Raw genomic sequence first — 12,744 nt, 5'->3', positions numbered from 1 at the left:
TGTTTGTGTTTCATGAAGTTGAATAAGTTTTTTGAGGAAGTAAGAAAGATGACTGAGGACAGGATGGTGGATGTTCTCTACCTGACTTTAACAAGGTCTTTGATAAAGTCCTCATACCAGGCTGACACACAAGATGAAGTCTCCCGGGATCTGTGATGAACTCGTAAGATGGATACAGAGCAAGCTTGGTCATAGAAGACAGTGTAGTAGTGGAAAGGGTGCTTTTCTTACTGGAGATCTCTGACCAGTGGTGTTCCACAGGGATCATGCTGTAACATAAATGATTTGGAGGAGAATGTCGGTTGCCTGATTAGTAAGTTTTTGGACAACATAAAGATTGTCCAAAGCTGCAGATAGTGAGGAGGATTCTCAGAAGATATAGCAGGACACAGAATACGCTGGAGACTTGGGTGGAGAGATGGCAGATGGAATTTAATCTTGACAGGTGTGAGGTGATGCACTTTGGAAGGCCTGATGCAAGAAGAAACTGTACAAGAATATGGCAGAACCCTTAGAAGCATTAATGTACAGAGGGGTCCAGGAATACAGGTGCACAGTTTCCTGAAAGTGGCAACATAAGGTGGTCAAGAAGGTATATGGCAGACCTTGCCTTCATCAAGTCATGTTGCATCTATATAAAGCTTTAGTTAGGCCACATTGTGTACAGTTCTGGCTACCATACTACAGGAAGTATGTGGATGCTTTTGAGACGGTGCAAAAAAGGTTTACCAGGATGTTGCCTGGCTTGGTGGGTATCAGGTCTGAAGAGAGATTGGACATATTTGGTTTGTTCCCATTAGACTTCAGCGGCTGAGGAGTGACCTGATAGAGGTTTACAAAATTGAGACACATGGATAAGTGGTTAGTTAAAGTCTGTTTCCTAGGGTAAAATTTTCAATTATGAGGGACATAGATTTAAGGCAAAAAGGGGAAAGTTTAAAGGTGTTGTGAAGCAAGTTTTCTTCACACAACTGGTAAGTGCCTGGAATGCACTCGCAGAGGAAGTGGTAGGTGAGATATAATAGCAACATTTAAGAGGTATTTGAGATACATGAATAGACATGGAATAGAGGGATGTGGACTACCAGGAGGCAAATAGATTTTAATTTAGAAAGATGTCATGTTACGGCACAGGCATTGTAGGCCGAAGGATCTGTTCCTTTGCAGTACTGTCCTTTGAAGAGCTTGGCTTTGCATCTTGTTTTCTGACTGCAGTTTGCCTAATATCCCTTGATTCTGCACTTAATATACATTACGGTGTATATCTGTCTCTCATTAACCACTCTTAGCATACAAAAACATTTTTGTTAAAGGTTTGTTGAAGGATTAATTTTAAAATATTTTTAAAATTCCATAAATTTATCTAACTAGACATAAATAACATAATTGCTTATTAAATCTTTAATAGCAGTTGTAAAGTATGCTTCACAATGTTTGTTTTCACTTTAGGCAGCATGGAATAAGTCTGGATCAACTGTGGCCTACCCTTGTCATGCTATTGTAGTGGTAATGGAAATAGATACAGGGCAGCAGAGATTTTTCATTGGACATACAGATAAGGTATGATCAATGTATTTGCTGTTTTGTAATCTCTCGAGTTCTATTTTCAGAAAGATTTTGGTGTGTATTATGTAGATTTGTTCTTTGTGTAACGATCTGCAGCCAAGCATCTATAACTCTTGATCAAGCAATGACTATTTCTTGATTTTGAGCTGTCCCTGTCCCTCTGGTACTCCCTTTTATGACTTTCTAATGGCTTCATTGTGGCCACAGAATTAGGTCCTACTAAATTTCAACACACATTGTGGAACCCTACCAAAGTGCCATGTAGAATAAGTTTCAGCTTTCCACTCAACACTCTCCATTTCTGTTTTGTCGGCTTTCTATCAGGTTTCTGCTTTGTCTTTTAATGGCAATTCAGCACTTCTTGCATCAGCACAGACTGGGAATGTGAGTCTGGTCAGAGTTTGGAACTTTAACAAAGGGAACTGTCTGGCAATGTTCAAGACCCATGTACATTCAGTGTCATCCCTTAGGTAAGACTGAGCTATAGATGTGTTTACTCCTTTATTTGTTGGTTATAAGTGAATTGAAACAAAAACATAATTTTTCAATTATTTCTGGAATTGTTTGTACTCAGTAATCCTAGAATATCATATATTAAATTTAAGTGATGTTGAATGTCTTGTCATAATGTCTCTTGTACTACATGTATTGAGTTTGCTCACTTATTTCCAGTTTCAATAATCATAGTCAATGCACTTTATAAAGTGATACTTATCATGCTGAATTAAGACATAATTCTAAATCTTATGAAGGAAAGTATTTGTACATTTTCTTTTACCTATCCCTCCTGTCTATTTGTAATCATGAAATCATTACATTATGTTGTTTTCCTTCATGATGTTATGCTAGGTGGTATTCCAGACAAAATGTTTGTATTTCTCTTGAATCAATTTTGAATTGGCTGTGTATAAAATGAGGAACAATTTAGTCAACAGTACCTTCAATTGTCTATTAATAACATAACAGGAATTTTGGCACTTGTGATAAAAAGGGTTGCCTACTGAAAAACCATTCCCCGACTTGGTACTTGTTAGATATTTGATTTCCTTGTAAATGCGATGTCTCAATTTTCTTGCAGTATCTAGATGTTTCATGTAGAAAAATATTGCTCCATAGGCCATTCAGACCTGTTCTAATGGTTCTATTGAATTTTTGTGGTTTTCAGGTTTCTAAGAGTTGCAGCATTAACATGTTCCGAAGCTAAATTGATTAAATGCCTTCATAAATAGAGGATACAGTTGCTGGGGTTTTGGTGTCTGTCATAGTGGTTTTTAAAATTCATTTACAGGATGTTAGTGTAGCTGGCTGTTTATTGCCCAAAGGCCAGTTAAGAGTCAACTATTTTGCTGTGGGTCTGGAATCCAGACCAAGTAAGGGTGAGTTCCCTCATAAAGGGCATGAGTGAATCAGGTGGGTTTTGCTGACAGTTGACAGTGGTTTCATGGTCATCAATAGACTCTTAATACTAGATTTTGACTGAATTCAAACTCCACATTTTGAAGCAGGGTCCTTAGAATATTATCCAGATCACTGAGTTAATAGTCTAACAATAATACCACAAGGCACCATCTCCCCATTTACACTCATGTATTTGAATTGCTCATGGGAGCTTAAGTGTTAGAATGTTTGTTTGGTCTGAGAATTGCTCTAAAATGATTCATGCTAAACTTTTATTTGTTGATGCAATTCAAGACAGTACCCCAGGATAGTTTGGATTTGTCATATAACAAAGAGTTTTAAAAAGTGTTTCATTTTTCTTCAGTTTTTCATACAATGGGCAAGTTCTCTGCGGTGTAGGAAAGGACAGTCGTGGTAAATCAGTAAGTACTCTTTGTTTTATTAATTTGTGGGATATGGGCGCCATTTGCTGCCCATCCCTAGTTGTCCTGAGAACGTGGTGGTGAGTTGCCCTGTCTGAACTGCTGCAATCCATTTAGTGTTGCTGCACCAATAATGCTGTTAACAAAGGACTTTTAGGACCTGCTGCTCTCGGCCTTTGGATGATAGTGGTTGTGATTTTGGAATTTACTATCTAAGGAGTCTATTGGTGCATTTCTGCACTGCATCCTGTAGATGGTACTCTCTGCTGCTGCTTCTAGATGAAACAAATTGCTATTAAATCAGATGAATAAAAATGTTCACTCGTGGCTTGGTTAATACTAGATCCTGTGCCCTTTCGGAACCAGTAACATTTCTCTGATACTTTGACCAAAACAAAATGCTGCAGATTCTTGAAGTGTGACATAAAAGCAAAAAATGCTGGAAATACTTTGGGTCAGACAGCATCTGTGGGGAAAGGAATATTCATGTTTCAGGTTTGAAAGGTGAACTGGGAACATAGCTTACAGATGAAATGGCAATCACAACCACTTGCAATTCGATGTATTGTATTCACTATTGAATATTTAATCTCCTCTACTTTGGAGAGACCAAGCACAGATGAACTAATTGTGGAACACTTCCATTCGTTTTGCAAATATCATTCCAAGATTATAGTAGGTCATCATTTAATTCTTCACCCCATTTCTACTATGCCCCTCTGGTTTTGGCTTCCTGCAGTGAAGTGCAAGGAACAGTATCTAATCTTTTGATTTATACAGTTTACAACCTTCTAGATTCAATCAATTTACAAGGATAGTCACCACCCGGCTCCTTTTGGACGGCAGACGTTGGTCATGGTTTTGCTTTTCTCATTTATACCTTTTCTAGTCCTATCTTTTTGTTTCTTTACCTGGCCCATTAATACCTTTTTGTAGATTAGATTAGATTACATTACAGTGTGGAAACAGGCCCTTCGGCCCAACAAGTCCACACCTTCCTGCCGAAGCGCAACCCACCCATACCCCTATATTTACCTCTTACCTAACACTACAGGCAATTTAGTATGGCCAATTCACCTGACCCTGCACATCTTTGGACGTGGGAGGAAACCGGAGCACCCGGAGGAAACCCACGCAGACACAGGGAGAACGTGCAAACTCCACACAGTCAGTCGCCTGAGGCGGGAATTGAACCCGGGTCTCTGGCGCTGTGAGGCAGCAGTGCTAACCACTGTGTCACCGTGCCGCCCACCGTGTTTTCTGCTGTCATCTCTCATCAATTAGTCACTCCAGCTTTTGATTCTACCTACCCTTTTTTTTGCCTCTGTACCTGATTAAAACCTGTGAACATGTCTAACTGTTGTCAGTTCTGATGAATGATCATCCAGCTGAAAAGCTAACTATTTATCTTTCCACAGATGTTAACCAGCGGGATGGTGTTTTCAGTATTTTCTGTTGTTATGCTTGATATTCTCTATGATACTTAGTGTTTAAGTAGAATTAATCAAACAAGATCATTAGAAGTGCAAATTATAGTACACATGAAGTATTATTCTTGAATGATTGTAAGTTGTTTGAGAAAAAAATCTTCATGTAATGCTAAGATCACACAAAATTGAGGTTAATGTAAGTTATCATTAACTCTAGTTAGATATCTTACAATGTTATAAACTGTAAATATCTAAAGACAAAGTACTGTTACATTCTACATTCCACAGTTCTGAATAATTTTGCTGATGTTGATATGTAGGCTTCAGAAATCCACAGTCCTACTGCACTGACAGAAGTGCAATGCCCACAACCTGTGAAAGAATAAAAACAAATCAGTTGTTGTTTAGCCAAACAAAAGTCCTCATTGTATCCCAGGACATGTTACTGTAAGGTGACATTGACAGAAAAAAAATGACTTTTAAGCCTCTAGCTTCGTAGTTCAGTTACATGATCACTGTGCCATTGCTTTTTTTTAAATTTCTATTCCAAATTCCACTGTGATGCTTCATGTAATGTTTTTCAAAGATTGAATTGAAGTTTCAAGATGGCATTCAGGTAGTTTAGCACCAGATAGAAAATATTGTTTTGTAATTGCTGTTCATTTTCTGGGCATGTTATCAACAATTTAAGTTTCCAAAGTTTGGATGGGTGGTCAAAGGTTTTGGAACTTTGGACATATCTGCACGAGAGATCTGAAATATGAGAGTCAAAATAATCTGCGCCAATGAGTCTAACTAAAATCCATTATATAATAGTGGTGGCACCATGAGATTCAAATCCACAGCATCAGATTGACTAGTGTATTCAAGTAGAAGCTACCACTGAGACAGGGAAACACAATACAAAGTGACTTGATGAAACTCTAAGAAACCATGATATAATGGAAGAGTAGAATTCAAGTTCTAAAAATGTATCCAATTGCAGTCACGTTTCATTTAAGATAATAAAATAAGGATGTGCATTTGAAATTGTCTTTAAAGTTACAGGAAAACATAATCTTTCACTGCAGATGGTGGTAGTTTGGGACACAGCAAAAGTCAGTCGGGATGGCGAAGTAGTAATGTTGGCTAAAGCTCACACTGAAGTTGACATTCAGGTCATGAAAATAGCTTCTTTTGATGACACCAGGTGGGACATTGAATATTTTTATATTGAGCTTTCTTTCTAAAATGATGTATTCCCTGTAAGTAACAATTTGTTCTCCCATAGTATGACTGTTTTATAACTAATTGGTTATTTTTCCTGAATTGCATTGAAACTGCATGTGAGTTCAAGAGAATATTATAAACCCAGATGAAATATTTACAAGGAAGATCTAGCACATAGACATTTGGCTTAATTAGTGTTTACAAATCTTATCCCCCTTCATCTCATTTCAATCTTTCAACATATCTTTCTATTTTTCCTGTAGTGTACTCTGTTTATTTTTGAAAGAATCAAAGTTTTTTAACCTTAACCACTTCCTGTAATAGAGTTCCAAAGTCTAACAAAAGCGATTAGATTTTCCTTATTTCCTTACTGGATTCATTAGATTAGATTAGATACCCTACAGTGTGGAAACAGGCCCTTCAGCCCAACAAGTCCATACCGAATCTCCAAAGAGTAACCCACCTAGACCTATTCCCCTACATTTACATCTGACTAATGCACCTATCACTATGGGCAATTTAGCATAGCCAATTCACCTGGCATGCCCATCTTTGGATTGTGGGGGGAAACTGGAGCACCCGGAGGAAACCCACACAGACACTGGGAAAATGTGCAAACTCCACACAGAAAGTCACCCGAGGCTGGAATCAAACCCAGGTCCTTGGTGCTGTGAGGCAGTAACTACTTTATATTTATGCCCCTATTGTTTATTAGTTTTGATTCTGTTACAAGTGGGGACATTCAATCCATGTCCATTTGTAAAACCAATTATAATTTTAAAAATCTTTTCACTGATCTTGAAGTCTTTTTTTTTCTAAAGAAAATGCCCTAATCTCATTATCTGCTCCAACAATTGTAATCTTTCAAATCTAGTACCACCCTTGAAAATTGTTTTTGTATTTGCAGTACTTAAAGTACAGCGACTAAAATTGTGTTTAGTGCAATCTGGTCAGGCTCATGCAAGTTTAATGTAACTTCACTATTTTTGAACTTGAATCTTATACCCCCAGAAATAAGTTCCAGTTCTTTAAGAGCAATTTTTATTGCTCTGATATTGTTAATGATTTGTTCACTTGTATCCCTTGATCCCTTTATTCTTCTATTCCATTCAGATTCTTGTTTTCCAAGAGTAAATGGAACCATTGTGACAATGTGACTGTACAGTGATAGGCTCGTTATTTGTCTAACAGGATGGTGTCATGTGGAAGAGATAACATCCGCCTGTGGCGAGTTCGAAATGGAGCACTACGATCTTGCCCAGTAAACCTGGGTGAATATCATTGTTTGGAATTTACAGATGTAGCTTTTGAAGAGGGGCATCTGGCTGACAAAGATCCTACTGACCGAATGCTGTAAGGCCAAAAGTAAACAAAATTTTAAAAAAAAGTTTGCCAAGATTCAATCCAGTCACATGAACTAATTTGATCAAACCTGTTAATCTGTGTTCCATATTTTTATATTTTTTAATTGTTTTAAAATCCACATATTTTCACTGAGACAGAATATGCCTGACCCATTTTGTTAGCTGTCAATCAAATAGTAGCAAGAAGCAGTTTGGAATACCTCTCTTAATTGCCTGGATCATATTGAGATTTTTATTGGCCTTAATATTCACTCCAAAATATCAGTGTTTCAACCTATTTTCTTTCTTGATAAATTCAATGCTCAGGCCAATAACACATTCAGACAATCGTGTCATGAAATGGCATGGTTGAACTGAATAATTTAGATAGGATAAGGATAGAAACTATAAGTACGAGGCTGGTGACTTTCTGATGATCACTAATTGGAAAATGAAATTAAGGTTTTTAAGTTTTCCTCTATTATCGGGGTAGGTTGAAGTTTTTGTGCTGAAGTAAGGGTTAGGTATTTGTCATCTTTGGTGAGATTGTGCTGGATTCATACACCTCTCTTTCATAAAATCTCTTTTAATCTTTAGTTCCTTAATTCCCAAATAAATTGGGTACAGGTGGCTCATCTTGTCAACCAGGGGGTGAAGATGGAAATCCACCCTAATACAATTTTATGTCCATACATAATTTGTTTATCCACAGTTTGTAGTTTATTTTGGTGGGGCAGAGGACGGAGGGAAAGAAACGTGAAACTTTATCTTCTGAAGTCTAGGCAGTTTTCCTGTCAACTGAGGGACCATACACGAGTGTAATTTAACTAATTTAATGCAGACCATTGATGACACACAGGAATTCCATGTTCTCCTGATTCAGCTGCAAGATAAACCTGGGATTGTGGAATAATTGATGTCCTTCATGGAAAGGCAACTGAAGGAATAAAGTAGTAATGGAAGCAATTTACCTTTTCAAAAGTATGATCCTGAGATCTGAAGGGATTTAATAGGATCCGTGTTCTTGAATCAAGACTGACACTTGTGACTTCAAGTTGTACTTCACAATCTCTGATCCTGTCCCTGCCCCTGCCCTTAACCGTTCACTATTAATCAAGTTTGGACACAAGACAGGTCATCAATATCGACTATCTGAATACCAACTGTGCATTTATTTCTATTATTTTGCTCAATTACAGATTTGCTTGCAGTAAAAGTGGACATATCATTGAAATCGATTATAAAAATGTTGTGATTAAGAATGCCCGTCGCTTGTTTCCCTCACAGCAAAAGCATTCACAACAACAAGAAACTGTGACATTTAATGCAGGTAAGAGACTGCATTTCTCTGCAAGGATAATAACTTGCATGTGTTGAGTAAAATTAAATGATACATTGTGTAATAAACTTTAGTTATCAAATTGAAGTTTTTGGAAAATTTGGTCATTGTGGCAGCATGGCTATATGCAACACAAAAATTATTTGCCACTTCCACAATATATAATCCAAAGTTATTTTTCCTGAAAGCATGTGTTTACTGTGAAGAAAGACGTGAAGACTTGGGGAAGTTAGTGGTCATATCTTGGAGACAATCCATCTCACAGTAGGGGAGGTATTGGATGTATTAGAATGTAAGAAGGTGGATAAATCTCCTGATCCTGACCAGAATTATCCAAGACCACTGTAAGAGGCTAGAGGAGAAATTGAGGGTCATAGCTGATACTTTTGCATCGTGGTTAGCTACGGGTGAAGTCCTAGAAGACTGGGTGATAGTGAATGTTGTGCCATTATTCAAGAAGGGCTGCAAAGGAAAACCTGGGAACTATAGACCAGTAAGCTTAATATCTGTAAGTTACTTGAGAAGATACTGAGAAATAAAATAAACATGCATTTGCAAAGACAGTGTTTGATTAGGAATTGTCAGCATTGTTTTGTGCATGGGAAAGTTCTTTGATGAAGTGACCAGGAAGGTTGATGAGGGCAGGGCAGTATGCCTTTGATAAGATTTCACATGGTTTGCTACTCTGGAAGGTTAGATTACATGGAATCCAGGAGGAGCTGGCAAATTGGCTACACAATTGGCTGATAGTAGGCAGCAGAGGGTAATAGTGGTAGGATGATTGTTGGACTGGAGGCCTGTGACCAGTGGTGTGCCTCAGGGCTCAGTGCTGGGCCCTTTACTGTTTGTTATCTATAACCAATGATCTGGATGAGAATGGACAAGGTATGATGCATAAGTTTGCAGATGTCACTAAAATAGGCGATATCTTTGTCAGTGAGGAAGGTTATCAGAAATTGATCAGCTGTGGAAGTGGGCCGAGAAATAGCAAATGGAGTTTAATATAGGTAAGTTTAATATATGAGGTCTTATATATTGGAAAGTCAATTCAAGGTAGGAGTTTTGTGATGAATGGTAGGACCTTAAGGAGTGTAGTGGAACAGAGGGGCCTTAGGGTTCGGGTGCACCGGTCTCTGAAAGTGAAGTCACAAGTATCCTTCGTCAGTTAGGGCATTGAGTATAGAGGTTCAGAAGTTATATTGCAGTTGTACAGGACGTTGGTAAGGTTGCACTTGGAATATTGTGTTGAATTTTAGTCACCTTGCTATAGGAAGGATGTTATTAAATTGGAGAAAGTAGAGAAGACATTTACAAGGATGCAGCCTGGACTCGGGTGTGCATTATAGGGAGAGGCTGAACAAGCTAGGATTATTTTCTTTCCGAAATTGAGGGTGGGATCTTGGAAGGGTATAAAATCATGAGGCATGGGTAGGGTGAATGCGCTCAATCTTTTTCTCAGGGTTAGGGAATCAAGGACTGGAGGCTGTCAGTTTAGGGTTAGAGGGGAAAGAATAAAAGGGAACCTGAGGGGCAACTTTTTTATACCCAGGGTGGTGTGCATATAGAATGAGCTGCCAGTGAAAGTGGTTGGGGTGGGTACATTAACAGGGTTTAAAAGGCATTTGGACAAATACATGGATGTGGAAAGGATTAGAAGGATATGGGCCAAGTGTAGGGAAATAGGGTTAGTGTGGATGGACATTTTGGTTGGCATGGACCAGTTTGGGCCAAAGGGCCTATCTGTGCTGGAGGACTCTGACTCTCATGTGTTTTGATGGGTCATGATGGAGTAAAAGGAAAAAGATTGATTTCTCCCCCACTCTAACTGAGAAGAGATGCTGAGGCCTACTATTAACTGGGCAGAAGTATAATGGGCTAACAAATGCTTAAGGTTTGTGATTTAAAAGGAAGTAAAATTGAAGAAAACTCAGGCGGAAGTTGTGAATCTGGAGCATCATTTAAAAAAAAATTCTTTGTGTAGAAAAGGAAAATGTAGGAATAAATGGGTCAGCTAGGCTTCTGATGTACACATAAAACCTATTGTTTCTACAAATAATGCTGCTGAAAAACTTCGTGCAATGCACTTTCCCTTGTGCTCAGGGAAAAGTTTGATTTCAGGATCGGTGTCCTTCATCAGTGCTTCTTTTTGAATGTTTTCAGCCTAGACATAATTGGAAATCCAGCAGATGGTGCTTTGCAGCTTTGAAATAAATGGAATGGGACATTGTTGCATTAATGTATCCATGATATTCATTCACTTATCTCATATGAAGTCTAATTGAAAATAAAACAGCAGACCTTAAAATCTGACAGTCTGAAAAATGGGATGGGAGCATTTACCTACAGGCTGTATATCAAAAGATAAAATGAGTTTTCTATTTGTCTAAGATTTATTCTGCAACTGTTCTCCATTGTAATAACAATCTACCTTTCAGAAATATTTCACATGGACTGCGTATTAATTCATGAATTCTTCATTCGGCTGTGATTGATTGTTTATAGTATTCCATTCTACGTGAGGTTGGCAGTCCACATTGTACAGACCTTTTTTAACCCAGTTATGACCTGATGGTCTGAACTTCAAATTCCACAAAGAAAACGATCAAACTTATGACATCTTCTTCCTTTGCTGTCTAAATATGCATTCAAACAGCACTCAGACACTAGCTTGAATGGTTCAGGTGAAGTCAGGAGAAAGCACATGTGCATTTTAAGAATGTCTGAAGATTGGAACTCACATGTTTATGTGATAATTGTTCAGACAAATAGGATTCGTACGCTAAATAATCTTCTTTAAATTCCAGGTGCTGGTATAGCCATCAATAGCATTAGCGTTTCTGCTGCTTTCTGCGCCACAGGATCTGATGATGGTTACTTGCGTCTCTGGCCTTTGGATTTCTCCACTGTCTTTCTGGAAGCAGGTGACTTAGTGAATAATTGTCCTTATTTACTTGACATCAATCCCTAGTAGGTCGTTGTTGTGGGTCTCAGCACGTTGTCACAAATGCACATTGATTCGTCCAAGTACCTGGAGAAGGAAGATCGAGAAGCAGTATCCTGATCAGCAAAAAGATCGTGCTATGGACAGGAACCACTAAACGACCTTTCCAGTTATTCCTTCCATCCATAACACCATTTGTATGTAAAGGGGAAGTTGATAAGTCAACAGTTTTAACTAGTAGAGTTATGCGCTGACGGTTCATAATTATATATAGACAGAATCTATTTGTAGAAAATACTAATTCTTAAGTGCAGAAACCTGCTCTGTGCTTTCTGTTGACCTCGATCTACAAGACTGTGTACTTTGTAAAATCTTCAACTTTTGTGATGATTGTGAGAACACTGAAAAATCAAGCCCCAATGTGCTATCTCAGTGACGTGTAACACAATGTCCTAAAATGCAAAGTTAAAAATTACAAACACCACATTGTAGTCCAACAGGTTTAATTGGAAGCACTAGCTTTCGGAGCGACGCTCCTTCATCAGGTGGTTGTGTTGTACATAATTGTAAGATACAAATTTGTAGCAAAGGTTTACAGTGTGATGTAACTGAAATTATATATTGAAAAAGACCTTGATTGTTGAGTCTCTCATCTGTTAGAATTACCACTTTAGTTTCACTTCTTTCATATGTAAATTGCAAAACTTTTTTTAGAAGTTACATTCTCAAGTGAACTTTAACAATTGGTGCCATGTCAGCCCAGATAATGTATTGGGTATTAGCACTTCTGTGTGCTGCTGTCTGTGCCATAATGTTTAGACTAATTCTAATCTAAAAAATTAGTTAAACTGCATGAATCCATGTAAGATTCTGTTTTGAGCAAAGTACAATGCAACTCTGCAAATACAAATTCACCCCACAAACTGTGTGTGTATGTAAGTAAAAGGGTCTAAGTCTGTGAGAGCGCGCATGTGTGTGTGTGTGTGTGTGTGTGTGTGTGTGTGTGTTGCAATGGGGTCACCAGTAGTGTGAACTGAACCCACTCCTACACACGCACTCGCATACATACATACATACATACATACATACATACATA

At 38.1% G+C, this 12,744-nt stretch overlaps 1 protein-coding gene across 3 annotated transcripts in view; it reads left to right on the top strand.

Annotated features, from left to right (window-relative positions):
* wdr90 (WD repeat domain 90) overlaps positions 1-12,744 on the top strand; it is an 84,332-nt gene that overhangs the window by 28,467 nt on the left and 43,121 nt on the right. For all 3 annotated transcript variants that reach the window (XM_087997636.1, XM_087997635.1, XM_043712081.2), the window contains 7 exons: positions 1,450-1,560; positions 1,891-2,036; positions 3,329-3,386; positions 5,887-6,005; positions 7,217-7,378; positions 8,568-8,698; positions 11,512-11,628. In XM_087997636.1, the coding sequence (XP_087853762.1) occupies positions 1,450-1,560; positions 1,891-2,036; positions 3,329-3,386; positions 5,887-6,005; positions 7,217-7,378; positions 8,568-8,698; positions 11,512-11,628 (844 nt within the window). The remainder of the gene's footprint in view (positions 1-1,449; positions 1,561-1,890; positions 2,037-3,328; positions 3,387-5,886; positions 6,006-7,216; positions 7,379-8,567; positions 8,699-11,511; positions 11,629-12,744) is intronic.

The sequence above is a fragment of the Chiloscyllium plagiosum genome, unplaced genomic scaffold, assembly GCF_037043375.1.
Source record: "Chiloscyllium plagiosum isolate Xiang-an unplaced genomic scaffold, Cpla_swu_hap1 HiC_scaffold_20, whole genome shotgun sequence".
Classification (NCBI taxonomy): domain Eukaryota; kingdom Metazoa; phylum Chordata; class Chondrichthyes; order Orectolobiformes; family Hemiscylliidae; genus Chiloscyllium; species Chiloscyllium plagiosum.
Note: the sequence above shows the minus strand (reverse complement) of the source record. Positions and strands in the feature narration are given on the sequence as shown.